This window comes from Canis lupus, chromosome 1, assembly GCF_048164855.1.
Source record: "Canis lupus baileyi chromosome 1, mCanLup2.hap1, whole genome shotgun sequence".
NCBI lineage: Eukaryota > Metazoa > Chordata > Mammalia > Carnivora > Canidae > Canis > Canis lupus.
The window spans coordinates 84,293,096-84,314,739 of record NC_132838.1 but is presented as its reverse complement, the minus strand read 5'-3'; the positions used below and the strand labels follow the sequence as shown (position 1 = coordinate 84,314,739).

General features: G+C 42.0%; 1 protein-coding gene across 3 annotated transcripts in view; it reads right to left on the bottom strand.

Moving 5' to 3' along the window:
• TRPM6 (transient receptor potential cation channel subfamily M member 6) overlaps positions 1-20,846 on the bottom strand; it is a 133,123-nt gene extending 112,277 nt beyond the window's left edge. Inside the window, exon 1 of one of the 3 annotated variants that reach the window (XM_072837785.1) lies at positions 20,408-20,846. In XM_072837785.1, the coding sequence (XP_072693886.1) occupies positions 20,408-20,440 (33 nt within the window). In that variant the 5' untranslated portion in view covers positions 20,441-20,846. Of the gene's footprint in view, positions 1-19,891; positions 19,951-20,407 lie in introns of those variants that run through there. The other 2 variants (XM_072837774.1, XM_072837793.1) reach the window with 2 other exon arrangements.
• Between the last annotated feature and the right edge of the window lie 798 nt (positions 20,847-21,644).

Below are 21,644 nucleotides of genomic sequence, written 5' to 3'. Positions count from 1 at the left end.
CAAAGCAAGCCCATCCACCTGGAAGGGTCAGCTCAGGGTCTTCTGTGGGGTTCTGTCCACATTCTACAGGGTACTGCATAGGACTCACCTGATCCAAGATTAACAGTCTCAGGCAAAGGGTGTTAAACCTAAAATAACCAAAACTCAAGGATCTGGTTCACCCACACTGCCCCGAGTTAATCTCATTTCCAGTAAATAATCTTTCCAGCAGGCAAAATTTAGGCATACTTCAGAAAAAAATAATCTTAAATGATTTCTTCCTTTGAGGTAGAAAAAAGTGAATGCTATTTTTGCTGGTAATGATTTTTTTTTGTAACATCATTAAAAATGGAATGTCAACTAAATAACTCAAAATCTCCTAAAATGCCAGTTCACCTGTTTAAGTGAGGAATTTTGCTAACATTTCTAAATGCCTCGTTGAGCCAAGGCATTTAGAACTTCAGAATGAAGGTCTACATTATATAAACTCATAAGTACATGAGTAAAACATTTATGAATTCTTCACAGAGCCTAATGGGGACTCGGAAGAACTCAACAGTGACCAGCCAAGTAGAGCATATCATAAAGGTTCAAACTAAACTGATGTCTTGGCCTGTCCCTTCACTTCCCTTCCCACACTGATGAAAGTCCTCATTATGTCAGTACTAACACAATTTCAAATAGCAGTGAGGAGACATCCTTTCCTCTGCCATCACACAGGCTTCAGCTTTATCCAGTCCCCTGGGGAATAAAACATGCAAATAAAACATTTATAATCGCAGATTATATTAAATCATTTTGATAAGAAGGGAAAAAGAAATAGGAAGTTCCTTTATGAGTATTCTTTACCACTGTCCCGGGTAGTAACCTACAGAATTTAACTGAATGCTGGGCCTATTTGTTATATAACTACTCTAATCTGTTAAAGTTTTCAAATGGGATGCATCGTTAATGAAGGATAATTGGAAGAAAGGCAAGGATAAGGGGCTGAACCCTAAGAGGAAACTACCCTTAAAAGGATTTTTACACCACTCTGGAAGAAGCCCTCCACTCTTTCCCATGTGATAGACTACACAAACCTGATTGAATGACAGGTTAAACAGATTAAAACAGCCTACCAAAAAGCCCATAAAAACTCCTAGACATAGAAACTAGGGTGCCGACCCTCTTGGATCCCCTCCCTCTCCAGAAGCTCTGTACCTATCACTCAATAAACTTTGCTTTTCTCCCCACCACTCTTCATCTGGTCTACCTCTTCATTCTCGGAAGGGGTGAGACCAAGAACACAGGCACAAAAGGAAAATAAATTCTGTAACACAATTAGTCTTCTCCAATTTCCAAGTAGCAAAATATTCATGAATTTATTATCCATGTACACAGATGGTCTTTATTTATGCTCCAAATATCTTGTTAAATTATCCAAAACTTTACTAGGACTTCATCCAAGTGAACTACATAGTCTAACAAGCCTTTTTTTATGGTGAAACTATATTCTCTTACCACAAGTGTCCTTATTAGTGAAGCTGTCCTCTTAAATAGTTGACTTCTAGGAAACTCACCACACTCTGGGACTGTGACATTTTATTTGGAATTACAGGTTAAAGGCAGTTTTAGATCACCCATCGTTAAGGTTTATGTATGGGCAGCACAGCAGAAAGAATATTGCAAAAGGATTTTACTTCTTGAAATTCAGTAGAGATACACACCACATATTTAACTTGGAAAAATTTTAAATTTTTGCTAAAAGAATAAGAGCTAGAAGAAGAAAGGTGAGAAGAAAGAAAAAAATATTAAGTGTGAGCAACTTCAATGCCATTCTTTCAGGAGTACCCAATGCCCACGAGCAGCAGTTCTCTAACTTTTGAGGCTTAAGACCCCTTCATATTCGTAGAAATTACCAAGGACCTCCAAAAAGCTTTAATTCATATGAATATGTCTACCAATACTTATGTATCAAAATTTAGAATCGGGACTTTTTAAGATATTTACTCATTAGTTCATTTTATATAACAGTAATAAATCTACTTACCTATTTATGTTAACATAAATATTTTTTATGAAAATAAGTCTTTTAAGTTTCACAAAGTTTTTTTTTTTAGTTTCATAAAGATTTTAAAGAGAAAAGAGTTGTCTTATATTTTTAAAAATATCTTTAATGTCTGGCTTAAGACAACTAGATTCTCGGGCAGCCCGGGTGGCTTAGTGATTTTAGCGCCACCTTCAGTCCAGGGCGTGATCCCGAAGATCGGGGATCGAATCCCAGGCCGGGCTCCCTGCATGGAGCCTGCTTCTCCCTCTGCCTGTGTCTCTGCCTGTGATTCTGCCTCTCTCTCTCTCTCTCTCTCTCTCTCTCTCTGTGTGTGTGTGTGTGTGTCTATGAATAAATGAATAAAATCTTTAAAAAAAGACAACTAGATTCTCATATTTGCTTCTATGCTCAATCTGTTGCAATAAGTGGTTTGGCTTGAAGTATATTAAGAAAACTGGCCTCACACTGCCACGTAATTGGGAAAGGAAATAGTACCTTAATAGCCTTTGTAGATACTGTGAATTCATGTAACCTGGGGAAAACACTGTACAGTCACAAGAGAATGAGTAGAAAAGGCAAATAATGTCTCAGTACCATTATAAAAATAATTTTGAATTTGAGGACCCTTTGAAGTAGTCTTGAAGACCCTCCAGGAGTCCATGAACCACACCTAGGAAACCACTGCCCAAAAGTGATTGCATGATTGCACTAGAGTACTGTTTCCTTGTTGGTCTCAGGCCCCACACCCATATCTTACTCTATGCATCTCACTCCAATGAGTGCATGGTAGTACTGCAACATCCCCTATGGAATCTGGTGCTAAACTGAAAAAAAGTTTCAACATAGAGAAAAAGCAATTAGAGATCAAATCTTCACACATTATGCTTTATGAGATGATTTATGAAAGATAATTTTGATTGTATTCATTTCTAACTTTATGGTTGACTTTATTGCCTATCAAATTCTCCAATCTAAAGATGTCACAGAAGCATGATTAGTGGGGGATCAGCCTTTCAGAACCCATATCTGATAGGATAGAATATATTCTATCCATTTCTCTATTCTTCCTTTAAAATATTGATATCTCTAAGAATAATAGCTTCATTCATTCATTTATTCATTCATTCAAAAATATTTTGAATATTCATTCAAAAATATATTATTCTAATAAAATAAATAAAGCTGTGTCCCAAAGACCAACACCAACACCAAAGGGGAAAAAAATCTATGTTCATAAATATATACTAAGTATGACACAAGGGCAGGATCTGGGACTCCTTGGAAGAAGAAGTCTCTCTACCTGCAGATATTTGGGAAGGCTTCAAGGAGAACATAAGATTTGGGAAAGTCCTTGAAAGGTGACAAAAGTCTTGGGAGGTGGTGATATAATGCCATTGCCATGGGGGTGAGATGCAGATATTTCAGCCTGGAAGAGAATTCAGAGAACACCTATGGTAAAACCTTAAGGTCACTGGGGAGCAGAGAATATAGAAGATGAAAGAGCCAATCACCTTTAGAAATAATTAAACATAGGGTGCAGAAGAGTTCAGGGAATAACGAACAAAGAGTTACACGGGATTGTGACATGATACCTGAAGTAGAGAATGGAGAAAGTTTCTCTCTTCAAAAAAAATTTGCATTATTATGACAGTAGGATGTTTCAAAGAAAAGCTAAGACATTTAGTACTGACAAGAAAGTAAGAGGAATGCAGATTTTGTCCATGATCACTGAGCAAATTGAGGGAGATTTAAGAAATAGGTTACAGGGGTGCCTGGGTGGCTCAGTTGGCTAAGCATCTGACTCTTATTCTCAGGGTTGTAAGTTCAAGCCCCACACCCAGTGTGGAGCCTACTTTTAAAATAAAATAAAAGTCTATTTTTAAAAAAAGGAAATAGGCTGCAAAACAAGAGACAGCTAGTGTAATATACCCTGGGAAAAACAATATTACCACTAAACCAATGATATAAAGCAAAAGCCAAAAGCCATCATCAGTGTAAGCCTTTTGTATGTGCCAAAGGCTATGCTAAGTTCTTTATGTTCTTTATGTACTTTAGCTACAGTAATATTCACAACTGTGTGATGGGTACAATTATTACTACCTCCTAATGGAGAAGGAGCAGGTTCTATCAAATACCAATTCTAGAGCACTTTGACAATACGTTTAAGAGGTAAAATTGAAAGAAAACTTATTTTATGGTTGAGGAAACCTAGACCTTATTTGTAGATAAAAGAAAAGTCAATAAAGAGAGAGAGATGTAAGAAAGAATGAAAATGACTTTAGAGACTTTGGAGTGTAGGGTGAAGAAATAGTATGAAAAGCCAAGGAGGAGGGCTCAATCTTGAAGAAAATGCTTCCTCTTCTGATAGAGGCAAGGAGAGGATGACAAATTTTTCCTTTTTAGTAATTTTGTCCAAGACTCTATTACCTATGTGCTATAGAAGTCGGTTCATTTTGCTCTGAAGGCTGCAAATCTCAGCATTCCTCTTTGACCCTTATCAAGAGAGAAGAAGGAAGATAGGAGATCTACATGTGCAATCATGGTGGTCCCGTTTATTATTACTGGAACTTCACAGTACAACACAACAATACGCTGTATGTTTTATGGATCACAAAATATAAGAGATATGGGCAGCCTGAGCGGCTCAGCAGTTTAGCACCGCTTTCAGTCCAGGGCATGATCCTGGAGACCCGGGATCGAGTCCCTTGTTGGGCTCCCTGCATGGAGCCTGCTTCTCCCTCTACCTTTGTCTCTGCCTCTCTCTCTCTCTTTCTCTCTCTTTCTCTGTGCGTGTGTGTCTCTCTTGAATAAATAAATAAAATCTTTTAAAAATATATAAGAGATATTCTCTCAATAGGGGATCCACCAAACTTCAGACAGATGGGGAACAATAGTATCCCAATGAACATCTTATGGAGCAAACTGCAACATGATATTCCAAGGATGTCCCCAATACACTAACCTAAAAATGTGTGCCTCAGAATATATGGGTTTGCAGACATCTAGACTAAACAAATAGGAATTTAGGATAAAGGAAAAGAATGAACATAATTGGAGATCACTGGGCAGTTGGACTGTCAGGGCAAGGCATACTGAGAGGAAAGGAAGCAGGAAGAAAGAGGAAGGTAAGAAGTTTCTATCAGTAAACCAGAGAAATCTTTCTGTTCCCGGGTGATTGACCCCAGAGGTTGTTAGAACAATGTCCAGCTGTCCAGCTGTAAATTATCATGAGCATTTCTTTAGCCACACTTAGAAATGGGCACTTTCATTTTTAAAAAATTTAATTATGATCACTTCGGGTACACCATATACAACTGTGTGCCTAGCCACCACATAGCAAAAAAGAAACAAAAAAAAGATTTGCTATAATGTTGGTCCTTGTATTCTAAACCTTCACTCTATCATTTGTGGAACACAGAAGCCAGGACTCAGCAACATTTTTTTTTATGATTTTATGCATTTATTCATGAGAGACACAGAGAGAGAGAGAGAGAGGCAGAGACACAGGCAGAGGGAGAAGCAGGCTCCATGCAGGGAGCCCGATGTGGGACTCTATCCCGGGTCTCCAGGATCACGCCCTGGGCCGAAAAGGAGGTGCCCAACCGCTGAGCCACCCAGAGATCTCCCTTTTTTTTTTTAAATAGATAACTTTGAAAGTGATGTAAAATCCACAAGGTATAATAGATGATACAGGGGAAAATTAACTCTTCCTTCTACCCCTATACTCCAGACATCCATTTCCTTCCCCCAAATGAACTGTTATGTATTCTGCCAAAGATTATAAGCGTATACCAAAAAATTATTTTTTTCCTATAGAGGCATATTATATATACCATTCTGTACCTTGCTTTTTCATCACTTATTAATAATTTGGACATCCTAATATATTTGTACACAGAGTTCTTTCATTCTTTTGGAAACTGACCAGTATTTCTTTGTATGGAAGTCCCATAATTTATTTAGCTAAAATACACACAGCACAGCTTTCACATGCATGTATATCTACCAGATAAAATCCTACTAGTAATATGTCAGTGAATTCAAATATTGCCACATTGCCCTCCATAGAGGTTGTGCCAATTTATAAGCAAAAGGTATGAGTTACTAACAACTCTTAAACATTAGAGAATACACTAATCCATTTTAATTGCTTTAGGGAACTACGGTATTTTTTTATTATTAATACTCAACTTCCTTCCAAAAAAAATTTGGAGTGAGCAAATTCCTTCAATTTAAAAATAATTTTAAAATAAAATAGGGGGATCCCTGGGTGGCGCAGCGGTTTAGCGCCTGCCTTTGGCCCAGGGCGTGATCCTGGAGACCCGGGATCGAATCCCACGTCAGGCTCCCGGTGCATGGAGCCTGCTTCTCCCTCTACCTATGTCTCTGCCTCTCTCTCTCTGTGTGTGACTATTATAAAAAAATTAAAAAAAAATAAAATAAAATAAAATAAAATAAAATAAAATAAAATAAAATAGGGGCACCTGTGTGGTTCAGTCGATTAAGCGCCTGCCTTCAGCTCAGGTCATGATCGCTGGGTCCTGAGATCAAGCCCCATATCGGACTTCCTGCTCAGCAAAGAGTCTGCTTCCTTTTCTCTCTCTCTCTCCTTCTGTCCCTCCCCCACTGCTCATTCTTTCTCTCTCTAATAAATAAATAAAATATTTAAAAAATAAAATAAAATATCAAAAAATTTACTTGCCTGAGGAACAAGAATCTCCTTAAGCAATCCAAAATTGCTTTAATGTTCAGAAGTGATAAAGTATCTCCAACAGAATTTTGAAAATACATGAGTATTTGAATAGCAGCAAGACAACTGAAGACGAGAAGACTTCAACCAAAGTATTTCAATGAAAAAAGTACTGGTTTTCTGACTGTTATCTATAAAAGTCACATCCTCTTTGAGAAGTCATGGGTTATAGTAGAGAAAGAACAGAGCTTGGAGGTAGAGTACAGGGGTTTGTGTTTTGTCGCCCATTGACTATGGTAGTCCATTCATCGAATGCAACTTGGCTGGGGGATATATAAAACCTACCTTCCTTATCTCACCAGGTTTAAAAAGGAACAGAAGAGTATCCTATTTCAAATTAACCTGTCCAAATCTGTATCCTTTGTTTCCCTCACTCAGACCTATCCCCCACCTATACTATATTCCCCAAGTGTTCACCAGTATACCCAGGTGTCCAAGTTAAAAACCAGAGCACCATCATTAATTCTCCATCCTTATTTCTCATTCAGTCAACCACCAAGACCTACTGATTTTATTTCTTAAATACCTCTTGCATCAGCCCACCCCTCTGCATCTGTATTGCCACTATTCTAAAGTCACCATGAATTCTTGGTGAGATGGCCTCCCATCGGTCTTTCTGCCTCCAGATTTCCCTTCTCTGATCTCTTTCTCTGCAGGAAAGCCTACTTAAAGTGAAAAGGTAAACATGTCATTCTCACCTAAAACCTTTCAGTGTTTCCCCCAATGTCATTAGGATAGTTTAAAAGTCCTTCAGCAGGTATACAGCCCACTACCTACCACATCTGAGCTGCTCCCTCTTTCACCTCATCTCTTGTCTCTCCCTACTTCAATCCCTACAATTTAATATACTAAACAACTTTGAATTCCCTGAATCCACTTCCTGCTCTTTCCACACTGTTCCCCACTACCCTTCTTTCTCCAAGAGAGACATCATGAAAACCTTCATAGAAACTCTCTTTCTGAATCTCTGAATCAGGATCTCCTTCCATGTGCCACTAATCTTCTGTGCTTACCCTTATAACCTATTTAGACCAACTATACTCTAAACCCTGGAATACAGGGAACTGTCTTGTTCTATCCTCATTGTCTACCTGACTTCTGAGTACACATTTGAGGATTATACCAGAGTTTCTTAGGTATATCCTAGAGAACAAAGGTATTACATGGGATGAAAAGAAAATGTTTTATGGCTATATAAATACGTGCAACCAGTGTGACTCTCCAGAAATCCATTATTATCCATTGTTCCCCTTACTATATTTGATCAGGGATCATCTCTGAGGATAAACACACTTGTTTGCAGAGGGTACGATTTGGGGAGATAGCCTTCCAAGCGATTTCTGCTAGGTCTCAATTCAGAATGTTCCCTCCCCTAAATTTTAAACCTTAATGTAAGATTTCTATCCTCATCTTTAAGATTTTCAGCTTACTTTTTAAAAAGCACCTTTGAGATAGTTAAGTTGATTTAAAAAGACAGGGACCTTTAAGATTTTTATCTTAATTTAAGCTAACAGATTTAAGGTGGGGTAGCAATCAGGGTAGCCCAGGTGACTCAGCGGTTTAGCACCGCCTTCAGCCCAGGGCCTGATCCTAGAGACCTGGGATCGAGTCCCACATTAGGCTCCCTGCATGGAGCCTGCTTCTCCCTCTGCCTATGTCTCTGTCTCTCTCTTTCTCTCTATATATATGTCTCTCATGAAGAAATAAATAAAATCTTAAAAAAAAAAAAGTAGGGTAGCAATCGGGTTTTGTTTTCTTTAGAAGAAAAGAATTCTCATCGAGAATAACTAATTCCACTAGTATTCCAGAAGGAAAATGATGCTTTAGTAAAAGGAGTGTGGTCCAGGAAGTTGAGAAACACAAGTTTGTCAGTGGGATACCAAGAGCTCTGTGAGTAATGGAAGCTGGCAGATGAGAAATTATCATTTGCTGGGATAGTTTCTCAACTTCTGTTTCTGGCTGTTACACCTGATCTTCAAAAAGTTCCAATGTTGTTTAGAAACTGACCGTTCTTTCAATGCAATTTGGGAAGGAAAGGGGAAGAAATCTACCACACAATGCCTTTTCCTAAGTCACTGAGGAGCCAAACTACAGAGCAGTTTTCCCTTTTCACGGAGTTTCAGTCCACCAAGATGTTTCTTCTGGATTTAATTTCTTAAATTAAAGAAATTTCTTAAATTGTAAAATGGAAAGAAATGTATTATATCCATAAAGAAAAGACCTTGAAATGACCCATAATTATTTTAATTAAAAGGCAATTATTAAAAAAAGGATTAAACTAAAGAAAAGCAGCTTTTCTCTTTTAAGGATGTGTCACTCAAATGCTCACAGTATTTCATGATTGTATTACATAAGGAGGAATAGCCTACCTTAGTCACCTCATGTTTCAAACTGTTCAAGACTCTCTCCTTGACCGAACTTGATTCAGGCTCTTTCTGACTTGAGTCCTTTTTCTGACTAGGTACCAACCTTGGGCTCTGTTCTTGGTCCCGCTAATGCAGTTTTAGCAAGATTCTGCTGGGTCAGTTAGTGAAAATCCCCCACCCTTGGTATCTGATCACTCTGGCCTGCCTTCAGCAAGAATCCTGTTGAGTTGGTCTAGCAAGAATCCTTCTGGCTTTGATGTTTTCTCTCGCAATTTTCCACCCACTGACCTCTACCCTACTCCTTGGCTGTAAATCTCCTCTTCTTGCTGTACTTGGAGTTGAGCCCCATCTCTCTGGCCTACTGCAAAACCCCCACTGGAACAAACCCTCTTGAATAAGGTCTTCCTTACTATCTTTAACAAGGATCGTGAAAATTTTTTCTTTAACAAAACTCAAGCTACACACACACACACACACACACACACACACACACACACACATTGTCTGTAGGTCAAAGAACAAAACTTACAAAACATCAGTATCCCAGGAACTTTCAGAGACTCTCTGGTAGATTGAACCTCATAGACCTTTTCCCTTCAGCTAAACTTGATGATAGACTCTGACATCAAGAAGATTCCACAGAGTAGAGGCTCTCTTGGGTAAATGGCTCCCAGGCTTTACCTCTCACCTATGACATTCCATATTTCCTGAACCCAAATACCAGCTAGCAAGATGCAATTTCTATCTGAAAAGTCTCCTCTCTACGAGTTGCTTCTCAAGAATGTGGTTTCCCTCTTAAGGCCAGTGGCTACCAGCTCAAGAGACCAAAATATGAGACTGAATGGTTTGCCTGTTTATTACATTCAAGAGCAAAGATCCGACCTACAAAGTCTTAAGCCGAATGACCATTTCCTCCTACTTTGCTGGCATAAACACTAACAAATTTTAGAAAGTTTAAATTTTAAGACTTTGGACCCTCTTCTCTTTGTTTTTTTTTTTGTTCTGTTTTGGTTTTTGTTTTTTAATCACTTTAAAGCAGACCCTAACAGTAGTGACAAAGTTTGGAGATAATTAACTATCTAGGCCAAGGATCTATAAAGTACCCTATGGACTTAATTCTTCTGGGAGTAAAATTCTCTTTCCTAAGACTATAAGATTTAATTTACAAAAACGTCTTTAAAAGATCAATGGAGGACATCTATTTTCTCCAGAAGGAAGGAAGATAGTTCCATATTCAAAGATCAACCTGCTCAGGTGCCTGGGTGGCTCACTTGGTTAAGCATCTGCCTTTTGTCTCAGGTCATGATCTCAGGATCCTGGGATTGAGCCCCATGTCGGGTTTCCTGCTCAGCAGAGAGTCTGCATCTCCCTCTCACTCTTCCTCTGTGCTCTCCTTCTCTCCCTCTCTCTCAAATAAAATCTTTAAAAAAATAATTGCAAAAAACCTCACTAATTGCAAAATATATATGATATATTATGAAAAATATATTACAAAAAATAAGATATGTCCCACTATAAGATAATATGTCTAGTTCCATTTAAGATAATATTAATAGCAGCTATCTTAGTCAGTTTGGGCTACTATAAACAGAATTCCATACACTGGATGGTTTATACAACAAACATTTATTTCTCACAGTTCCAGGGAACAGAAGTCCAAGATCAGGGTGCCCACATGGTCGAGCTCTGGTGAGAGTCATCTTCCTGGTTTACAATAGTTACTCTCTCACTGTATTTTCACATGGTAAACAGAGATCATCTCTTCTGTGTGTCTTCTTATAATGGTATCAATCCCAACCAAGAAGGCTCCTCCCTCAAGACCTAATTACCTCCGAAAGGCTCCACCTCCAAATACCATCATAAGAGATTAGGACTTCAACATATATATTTTGGGAGACAAACACTTAGTCCACAGCAGCAGGGTAACAATTTATTCAGCACTTTCTGTGCACCCACCTGCACAAGACAAAATACTTTATGTTAACTGCCCAAGAAAATATGGGAAGTAGGTCAGTTATTATCTCCATTTTACAAATGAAGACACTGAATCAGAGAAGTTGAATGATTGCCCCAAAACACAATGGCTTATAAAAGTGATACTGGGATTCAAATATGGGCAGTCTCCAGTTCATGGAGACTTAACCACTTCATTTCACTCTCACTTACCTATAGAGATTGTACCTGCAGCAATCCCTGAAGCTGTAGAGTGTTTTAATATTTACAAATCACTTTCCTGAATATTTGATCCTCACATGAATCCCATGAGGTTGATAATAGAGTAGATAACATAAGATCAAGCTTATGAAATTCCCAGAAAAACTCCTGCTATTTGGCATGCTTTCTGTAAGTATCCTCAGATACATAGAGAAATATTAAGAGGATCATGAACTCCTAGAAACTGTGTACAGTAGTGCCCCTTTGTCCATGGTTTCAGTTACCTTCAGTCAGTTGCAGTCTAACAAATCTTCAGATCAATAGTAGCTTAACGCTATGTCACAATGCCTACTTCATTCATCTCACTTCATCTCACATCACAAGAAGGTTAAGAACAGTATGATAAGATATTTTGAAAGAGACCATATTCACATAACTTTATTAGCTATTGATAGTCATCTTTTACTATCCCTAATTTAAAAATTAAACTTTATCATAGGTATGTACATATAGGAAAAAATAGTATGTATTGGGTTTCATACTAACCACAGTTTCGAGTATTCACTGGGGGGGGTTCTTAGAACATATCCCCCTTTTGTGTAGACGTGAAATGTGCATTTATCAGGAGAAAAATCCCAAGAGTTGGGTCAAAAATAAGTGCCACACAAAGGATCTGAACAAATAGTTCTCCAAAGAGGGCATACAAATGGCCAATAAACACATGAAGATTCTCAACATCATTAGTCATTGGGGAAATGAAAATCTAAACCACAGTGAGGTACCTCTTCACAGCCACTGGGATGACTATAATCAAAAAGTAAGAATAAGGTATGGGGAGAAATTGAAACTATCATATACATTGTTCATGAGAATATAAAATGGCACAGTCTCTTTGGAAAACTGTCTGGCAGTTCCTCAAAAGGCTAAACATAGAATTACCAAGTCCACTTCTAGGTACCTACCTAAGAGAAATGAACCTGTAAGTCCACACAAAAACTTGTATACAGATATTCACATCAATGTTATTCACTATAGCCAAAGATCAAAAAACAATCCAAATGTCCATCAGCTGATGGACAAATTAAATATGATATGGTATATTACTCAGCGATACCAAAAAATGAAGTACTGATAACATGCTACATGGATGAATTTTGAAAATATCATGATAAATGAAAGAAACTAGATAAAAGGGATTACATATTGTATGTGTCTGTCTATACAAAATAGCCCAGAACAGGCAGATCTATACTTGGCAGAAAGTAGATCAGTGGTTGCCTAGGGCTGGTGAGGATAGAGGGACTAAGGGTTGACAGCTAAGGGGTGTGGGATTTCTCTTAGAGATGATAAATATGCTCTAAAATTGACTGTGCTGATAGATGTGCAATTCTGCGAGTTTACTAAAAGCCATTAAATTGTATACTTTAGGTGAATTAGGGGTGCCTAGCTGGCTCAGGTGATAGGGAATACAACCCTTGATCTCAGGGTTGTGAATTTAAGCCCCACATTGGGCATGAAGACTACTTATAAATCAATCAATCAAGTGATAGGTGAATTATAACCCAAAAATTAAGTGGGGAGCAGCATAGGCAAAGAGAAAGACTGACCCATCACAGAAAACTGCAGCAGCCCCCCCGCCCCCGCCATCCATGAGGGATACGTTCCAAGACTCCCAGTGAATGCCTAAAAGAACAGATAGAAATGACTATGTATGCTATATTTTTTTCCTGTACAAACATACCTATGATAAAGTTTAATTTAAAAGTTGAAAATAGAGCTACAATAGACCCAGCAATTGCACTACTAGAGATTTACCTCAAAATTACAAATGTAGTGATCCAAAAAGGGGCACCTGCACCCCAATGTTTATAGCAACAATGTCCACAGTAGCCAAACTATGGAAGAGCCCACATATCCATGGACAGATGAATGGATAAAAAAGATGTGGTATACATATTCAGTGGAATACTACTCAGCCATCAAAAAATGAAATCTTGCCATTTGCAACAATGTGGGACGTAACTAGGAGGTATTATGCCAAGTGAAATAAGTCAATCAGAGAAAGACAATTATGTGATCTCAGTCATATGTGGAATCTAAGAAACAAAACAGGATCATAGGAGAAGAGAGGAAAAAGTAAAACAAGATGAAATCAGAGAGGGAGACAAACCATAAGACACTCTTAATCATAGAAAACAAACTGAGGGTTGCTGGAGGGGAAAGGGATAGGGGAGGGGTTAACTAGGTGATGGACATTAAGGAGGGCACATGATGTAATGAGCATTGACCTCTGCCTCTGAAACTAATAATACAATATATGTTAATTGAATTTGGATTTTAAAATATAAACTATAAAAAAAGAAAAAGAGAAGACTGCTTACCATAATTAAAATCTAAAATATAAAATAGAATGCTAAAATAGATATAAAAAAATAAAGTTTAATTTATAAATTAGGGACAATGATAACTAATAAGAAGCAATTACAATAAGTTATATAAATGTGGTCTCTCTCCTTCAAAATCTTATTGTATAAACTCATCCTTATGACCATGATGATGATGTGGGATGATAAAATGACTGTGTGAGGACATGAAGTGAGCTGAATGAGCTGAATGACGGAGGCACTGATGGAGTGAGAAACTACTTAACCTCATGATGACTTGTTGGAAGGAGGATTATCTGCTTCCAGATTGGTTGAGGGAAACCACAGAAAACAGAACCACAGATAAGAAGGGACTACTGTATTTGTGTAAATAACAGCCCACAGGCGGAAAGCAGACCAAAAATGTGTTTTATTCAACTGGCAAAGTTTTTTCAAAAATCTTCTGAAGTAACTAATGAAATGTGAAAACCACGAGGTTTCACACTCAAGAAAGAATCTATGTATCTGCATTTTCTATTACAATTGCCAGATGCTGCATTTCTGGAATGCGGGCTTGTGTTTCAACTTGGCCAACAGTCAGTTGGGGCCAACTGTGGGCAGCCATGTTCGCTCAGTGCTTACACTGACCTGTAACTGTGCTTACACTGACTCAGCGAACCTGAGTCCCCAGCAGGCCTGGTTTTTGAATTTGAGTTTTTGAGCTCCTGATCCATGTCTTTTACTGAATTTTCAAAGGAATTGCTTCCTCAAAACCCATTCACAGCTCTTGGAAGGAGGTAGCCAATGAATAGTGGTATTTGCTTTACTGTTAAGGAAACTGAGGTAGCTTGCCTAAGGCAGAAGGGCATGCAGCCAGCAGTAAAACTACTTTTTCCAACTATTCCCTTTATTACTCTTCTCACCTTCCTGCTGATACTTCTAGAGAATTAATTACCACATTCTGTCCCTTTTTGATTATACCTAAGGAAAACCAGTGATAAAAAACATGCCAGACATTCCAAAATGGTGATAATCAGGCTCTATAATCTAATCACAAGGAAAGTTTTGCCTAGCTCTAAGTGTCTTTAGTTGCTATGGGCAATTTGAGGGGGCCCTCCTGGCCCATATCCCAACACACTCCAACACTAGGAAAGATAAAAAGAATGTTAATCTTGCACACATGGCAGGGGAATAAAATCCCAAGGAAGTGTACTTTCTCCAAGGTCACCTCACACACCTATTACAGAAAACAGAAGTTTCTGACAGGAATGTTTCCACCCCTGGACCAGGTGGTTTGCTCACATCAAAAATGACCATTATTAGAAGCTCTGAATCTACAATCAGCAAAATGCAGAGAGAACTTTGGTTGCCCAGTCATTCATCCCACTGGGCTTTGAGTTTGCCTGGAAGAAAATTCTATGTTTGTTTGTTTGTTTGTTTTTTAGGGGGGCCGGGGGAGCAGAGGGAGAGAGAGGGAATCCCAAGCAGGTTCCAGGCCTAGTGATGCAGGGCTTGGTCTCACAACCCTGAGATCATGACCAGAGCTGAAACCAAGAGTTGGATGCTTAACCAACTGAGACACCCAGGTGCCCCTGGAATAAAATTCTATATGTTGGCCATATATAGCTTAGAGAGAGGTAGAACAAAGCACAACCAAATTCACCCGGCCAATCTTTCCAGTCAACACGCCCAGCACTGTAGCAAGTCCTGGGATACCTGACCGCTATGCAGTCCTGGAGCATTTCAAGACTGGGATCCAGCATATAGCACAGGATCACTCCAAAGGGGATTGTAAAGGAACGCCGACATGGAAAATGCAGGGAAACCAGCGCTGGGGAAGGCACCTGCCTGTGCTACCAAGTCAACATCTTCGTTTCCAATGGAAATGGATCAGGAGGCTCTCAAGAGGCACATGCTTGCAGACTCAGAAAAAGAATGTAACCTCTAAGCCAAACAAAACTACCACTTCTCACTGCTCCCAATTGCATAACTGGTCATGGCACTCTGAAGTAGTCTCAGTTTATCTGTACTATAAATAACCGAGGACCTCTTCCCCAGAGATATGGAAATACCACGGAAAGAAAGGGAGAGCAGCATTAGGCCACCCCAACAATGGAACCTACCAAACGTTCTGGTGCTAAGTGCATCAAAAGAAAGTTCCCAGGGCAATCCATTGCTACACCTTGCACACACCCTGAAAATCCTGGATTCCAGGCAGGAGCTGAACCTAGCTGCAAGTAGATTCAATCATCCTCATCAGATTCAAGGAAGAATCCCATTATGGAGTTTATGTGCATTTTGTTTCTTTTTGCTTGTCTGTTTGCTTATTTAATTGTGGCAAAATACACATAATATAGAATTTACCATCTTGACTACTTTTTTAAGTGTGCAGGTTAGTACTGTTAAGCATATTCACACATTTGTGCAACCAATCTCCTGAACTCTCATCCTGCAAATCTGAAACTTTACACCCATTAAATAACTCATTTCCCTCTCCCCCCAGCCTCTGACAACCTACACTCTACTTTTTCTTTCTACAAATTGGACTACTTTATATAACTTATATATGTGGAATCATACAATATTCATCTTTTGATGATTGCCTATTAGCATAACATCTTTAAGGTCCATCCATGTTGTAGCATGTGTCAGGATTTCTTTCCTCTTTAAAGGCTAAATATTCCATTGTGTGTGTGAGTACATGTGTATATGTAAACACACCACATTTCATTTATCCATTCAGAAAACTATTTCTACATCTCAGGGGTATGATGATGTTGCTCTAATGGCAAGTTATGAAGTTTAATTTGTAGTGGTCATGATTTTATACTGAGAAAGAAAAAGAGACAGAGACAAAGAGAGCCTTGATTATATGATGTTCATATTCCAGAAGAAAAATAAGCTAGCCAAAGCTGCAGTGGACTCAATTCCAGCATCGAGAAGCATCACACCATTCCTCTCCAGCTCAAAAATAAGTTTTGTTCACTATATATTCCTAAGTTCTGGAACAGGTCTTAGCACCTAGTTGGCACTCATAAATTCATAAATATCTGTTGACTGAATGAATCCAAAGAATGATTGAATGTTCCAAATCCAACACTTTGAATACCTCTGGATTGGAAAGAGATGAGGATGAGGGACAAAAAGGGAACTCTTGGAATTTCTATTAATAGTGCTTGAATTATTTACCACAAGAAATTATTTTTGCATTGTTAGCAGAACGTTTTTAAGGAAAAAAAAAGTCTGCAAGGATAATTTGTCATAACAATACATCAATTCAACGTACTTCGTGTGCATCCTTTCTCAGAGTGCAACTGGAAAAGGTATTCCACCGAAATGATGGAAAAAAATCATGAGGACATGGGATATAAGAAACACGAACCAGTGTAACAGAGGGAAAGGAAATCCCCATGATGATACTGAAGACAGAGCCCAAAGTAATAGCTGTGCATCCAGCATCAAGACCAATCAGTCTGGATAGGTAATGCAGGTCAGAAAGCTGTACTCAGAATAAAATTGGTTAAAATGCGTATTACACAGGATGATCTTGAGAGAAGATTTAGGCAACTGGCAAAAACTTGTCAGTTAAATTAGTGAAAACTCCATAGAAAATTCTGGAAACACACACCAGACACTCCTGGAGGAAAACAAAAGTTAGAAGGGAGGAGTAATCATATACTACATAATTCAGCTTTTAATAGTGTATGTGTAGGAAGGCATAATAATGTTGACCAGACTAAATATTGACCTAACTAAAAATTATGGATAACTGTATTCTGTAGATGGTAGGAACAGGAAGGATCATGTGAATGGCAGATGCAGGAATGCAAAGGAAATCTAAACCTTATATCCCATCTGGAAAGGTAAAGCATGGCTACACCTGAGAAATCAAGAAGGACTCACATAAGTATTATTTTAGAGGCATGAGTAAGTACCAACAAGCTAAAGAGATGAATGTTATTGCTCTTTCAGAAAAGCTGGAAATGATTGAGGGTTCTGCTGTTTTTAGTAACAGATCTTATGGAATTATTTGAAGTTGACTATTATACAACTTCAATAAAACTAGGAAGTAAAAAAGGGGAAAAAAGCACAACTAAGACCCATATTAGAATATCTTACCTAAGAATGATTTTCTTTTAAAGATTTTAATTTTTAGTTTACTTATTTGGCAGAGAGAGAGAGAGAGAGAGAGCATGAGCAAGGGGGAGCCACAGAGGGAAGTGGGAAAAGTAGACTCCCTACTGAGCAGGGAGCCTGACTTCCGGCTTAATCCCAGGACCCCAGGATCAGGACCTGAGCTGAAGGCAGACACTTAACTGACTGTGCCACCCAGGTGCCCCTGATTTTTTTTTTTTTTAATAGGAAATAGTTGGTAGATTTCTGATGGGACATGAAGAAATAACTGAGTTACAGGGAGGATGGACATGTGGGAGTTCTAACATGGAATGAGTCTACAGAAGTGTAATGAAAATCACTCTAAGAGTGTGGGGGCTGTTCAGCCATCCTGAACACCCAGGATTGAAAAACCCAGGGAGAAAGAAAAAGAGGTGAGACATATTTCAGGTCCAATATTTACCAAGCCCTTGACAGTTAGTTCTGACATGGAGGCCCTGCCAAAACCATGAGCCAAGACAGAAAATGGTAAATAGTCAAGATAAGAGCAACATTTGTGGCAAATCACCAGTGTGTTGTCTGGATCTTTTCCTTCTCCGCCGGGGTACAATCAACTCAAAGTGCCATTACATACCCTTGTCTATCAAGGCAAGCTTAATACTAAAGTACTAGTCCCTAATTTTGGCCCCCAAAAGCAGGCTCATGCGGAGTTTCATCTGGAATGATCTACTAATTCCTAGAAGATAGGGGCTGGTGGGGGAAAAGGGGGGGGGGGTAAGAAATGTCCAGATTCTTGCAGCCAAACCCGAATGTCAGTCTAGCCAGATTATTTAATGCTTTACCAGTTGTGGTAGAAACCAAAGCAGATGGAAAATTCACATCAAAACTTTACATCGGGGGGATCCCTGGGTGGCGCAGCGGTTTGGCGCCTGCCTTTGGCCCAGGGCGCGATCCTGGAGACCCGGGATCGAGTCCCACATCGGGCTCCCGGAGCATGGAGCCTGCTTCTCCCTCTGCCTGTGTCTCTGCCTCTCTCTCTCTTTCTGTGACTATCATAAGTAAATAAAAATTTTTAAAAATTAAAAAAAAACTTTACACCGGGGAAAGAAATGGAGGAACCCGGCTCCCACCTCGGCAGTTAGGGGTGACCCCCTTGTCCCCAGGAAGGAATGATCAAAATCCCCTGTGCGGATGGAATACCCGCATTCTTAGTGTTCCAAACCACTGCCCTGGGTTCAAATCCTTATTTTCCTCCCCGAGCTGCGTTTTCCTCGCCGGTAAACCTGGGAGGTGGGATGAAGGGAGGGGCGATGCCAGACGCCGCAGGTTCCTGCCAAGGTGGGGTGGTAACAACCACAGGCTCGTGCAGCCCGCCAGGTCTGCCGGGCACTGCTTTCTAAGTACCCGGCATAGATGGCATCTGCTTTCATCTTGGAATTATAGGTATTACTCTCCCATTTTCCAGACGGGGAAGCAGAAGCACGCGGTTTAAGCAACTTGCTCAGGGTCCTAGTTAGCGGCGGAGCGGGCGTGCTAAGGCAGGAGATGCGGCTCCGGGGCGGGCGGGCGGTGCGCCTAACAGCCGGCGGGGACCGAGCGAGGCACGCCGAGCACTACGGGGCGCGCAGTAAATGTCACTTCTCCGCACACGGGCGTGCCGGGCCAGGCCGGGGAGCTCCGCCACCGCCAGCCTGAGGTCCGGCTGCCTCGGGAGGGCGAGGCGGGACCGCGGCGTCCGCTCGGACCCCGGCTCGGACCCCTGCTCGGATCCCGGCTCGGATCCCCGCTCGGATCCCGGCTCGGATCCCGGCTCGGACCCCCGCTCGGACCCCGGCTCGGACCCCGGCTCGGACCCCCGCTCGGACCCCCGCTCGGACCCCGGCTCGGACCCCCGCTCGGATCCCGGCTCGGATCCCGGCTCGGACCCCCGCTCGGACCCCGGCTCGGACCCCGGCTCGGACCCCCGCTCGGACCCCGGCTCGGACCCCCGCTCGGACCCCGGCTCGGACCCCGGCTCGGACCCCCGCTCGGACCCCCGCTCGGACCCCCGCTCGGACCCCGGCTCGGACCCCCGCTCGGACCCCGGCTCGGACCCCCGCTCGGATCCCCAGGACCCCGGGCCGGCGCCGGCGCTCACCTTGAGCTGCACTCTCATCGCTCCCGGACTCCCGCGCGGGGCGCTGCTCCGCCGCCTCGGTCCCCGCCGGCCGGACGCGCCCCCCGCCGCTCGGGGCTGCGCCGTCTGCCCTCCCCGCCGGGCTCCCGCCGCGTCCCGGCTCGCCCGCCGCCCGCCGAGCCGCCGCGCTGCCTCCTCTCCGGGGACGCGCCCCCGCCCTGCGCTGGACCCCGCGCCCCGTTAGGTTTCCGCCCGGCCGCCACCTCCGCGCTGGCCCCATTCCAGCTCCTGCGGCCGGGGCTGCGGGGCCTGCCCCTCACTGGCCGCCCTGCCTCCGCGAGCCGAAACCGCGGAGATGATAATCGGGCGCGGACCCGGGGACTGGACAGCCGGTGTTTCGTAAGTGCCAGCTATTCTAGATCCCTGCGAGATACGGGCGCGACCGGCCCCACCCGCCCCGCCCGGGGCCCCTGGGCGCACCTCGGGTGCCCGGCCTGAGGCCCTTTGGCCCCGCCAGCCCCGGGCCGCCCTGCCTACCTGCAAGCGCTCCGCGGCGGGCCGGGCTTTCATCCTTGCCTTGCAGGCCCCGCTCGCCGAGCCTTATCTGCGCCTCCGACCAGTGCAGTCGGGTCTGGGCTCCACCTCCACACGCCGCCTTTTACTGCCCTGCAGATGTGTCAAGACACTTTTTCGCCTCATTTGCCTCCCGTGTAGAAGGGAGGTGCATGTCTGCCTCGCCGAAATGGAAGGGGTATGGCGAGGGCCAAGCAGAGTCCCTAACAGACATCTGTGTGGTATTGTTCCCGTTGCGTCCCTGTGGTAGGGGAGGACAGGAGAGGTTGACCCTTGGGGCACCACCTCTACCGTCTAGGGGTTCCTGGGTAGGTCCCGCCACCACTCTGGCCAGAGTTCACTTCTCTGTGTGGCGCTGATGGCAGCAAAGAAACCCACCTTCCTCTCAGAGCTTCTGCTGAACAAAGAAACCCATGAAGTACCACACAAGCGCTCTCCTGCTTTCTGTTATTTTCCATGTGTTCTTCTGGCTGCGCAGTCTTGATTCAGGTTGGGTCCCTGACTGCGGGTGGATCCCCGTATGTGGGCAGAGGCGATGCTGCCGTGTAATTACAAGTGTGGCGATTAACAATCCTAGCCATTCATCCCAGATTACTGACCTCGGATCAGGGGCACCTACCCTTTGAGCCCATTATGAATTTCTGCCCAGTGAGCTCACATTTGCAGACTCGGTTAACAGGTTTTTGTCCCCCATATCTCAGCCTAGTTTTCATGGACATTTATTAGAAAACTTGAACACCTCGTGTGTGTAGTAACATTTTGTTTTCCTGTTAACACATAGAAACCTTTCCTCTCCTTGATCCATCTCCTTCAAAAGGCTAACGATCTGTGAGCAGTTAACAGGTTCAGCAGGCCCCCTCAGGCAGGTAAGCACATCTTGATTGGTTTTCCTCCAAATATCTCCCCCATTAGGTTCCTCGCTGCACTAGACACTTGAAGCTCTCAAAAATATGCAGACCCACCAAGAAGACTGAACATATTTGAAACCCGAGATTCTTAGGAATCTTGGTCCACTGTGACCGCTCTTCTAGTAATTTCTTTGGTAAATTTACATGTCAGTATGGTCAGATGTCCTTTTCTGATCAAGCGGCAAGGCACAAAGTCTAAACTACCAGGGCCATTCAAAGATATACCAGGGAAATTCCAGGGCTTATGGCATCTGATGTGCCGGTTTACAAGCTGCCTTAGGTTCCCAAGCTGT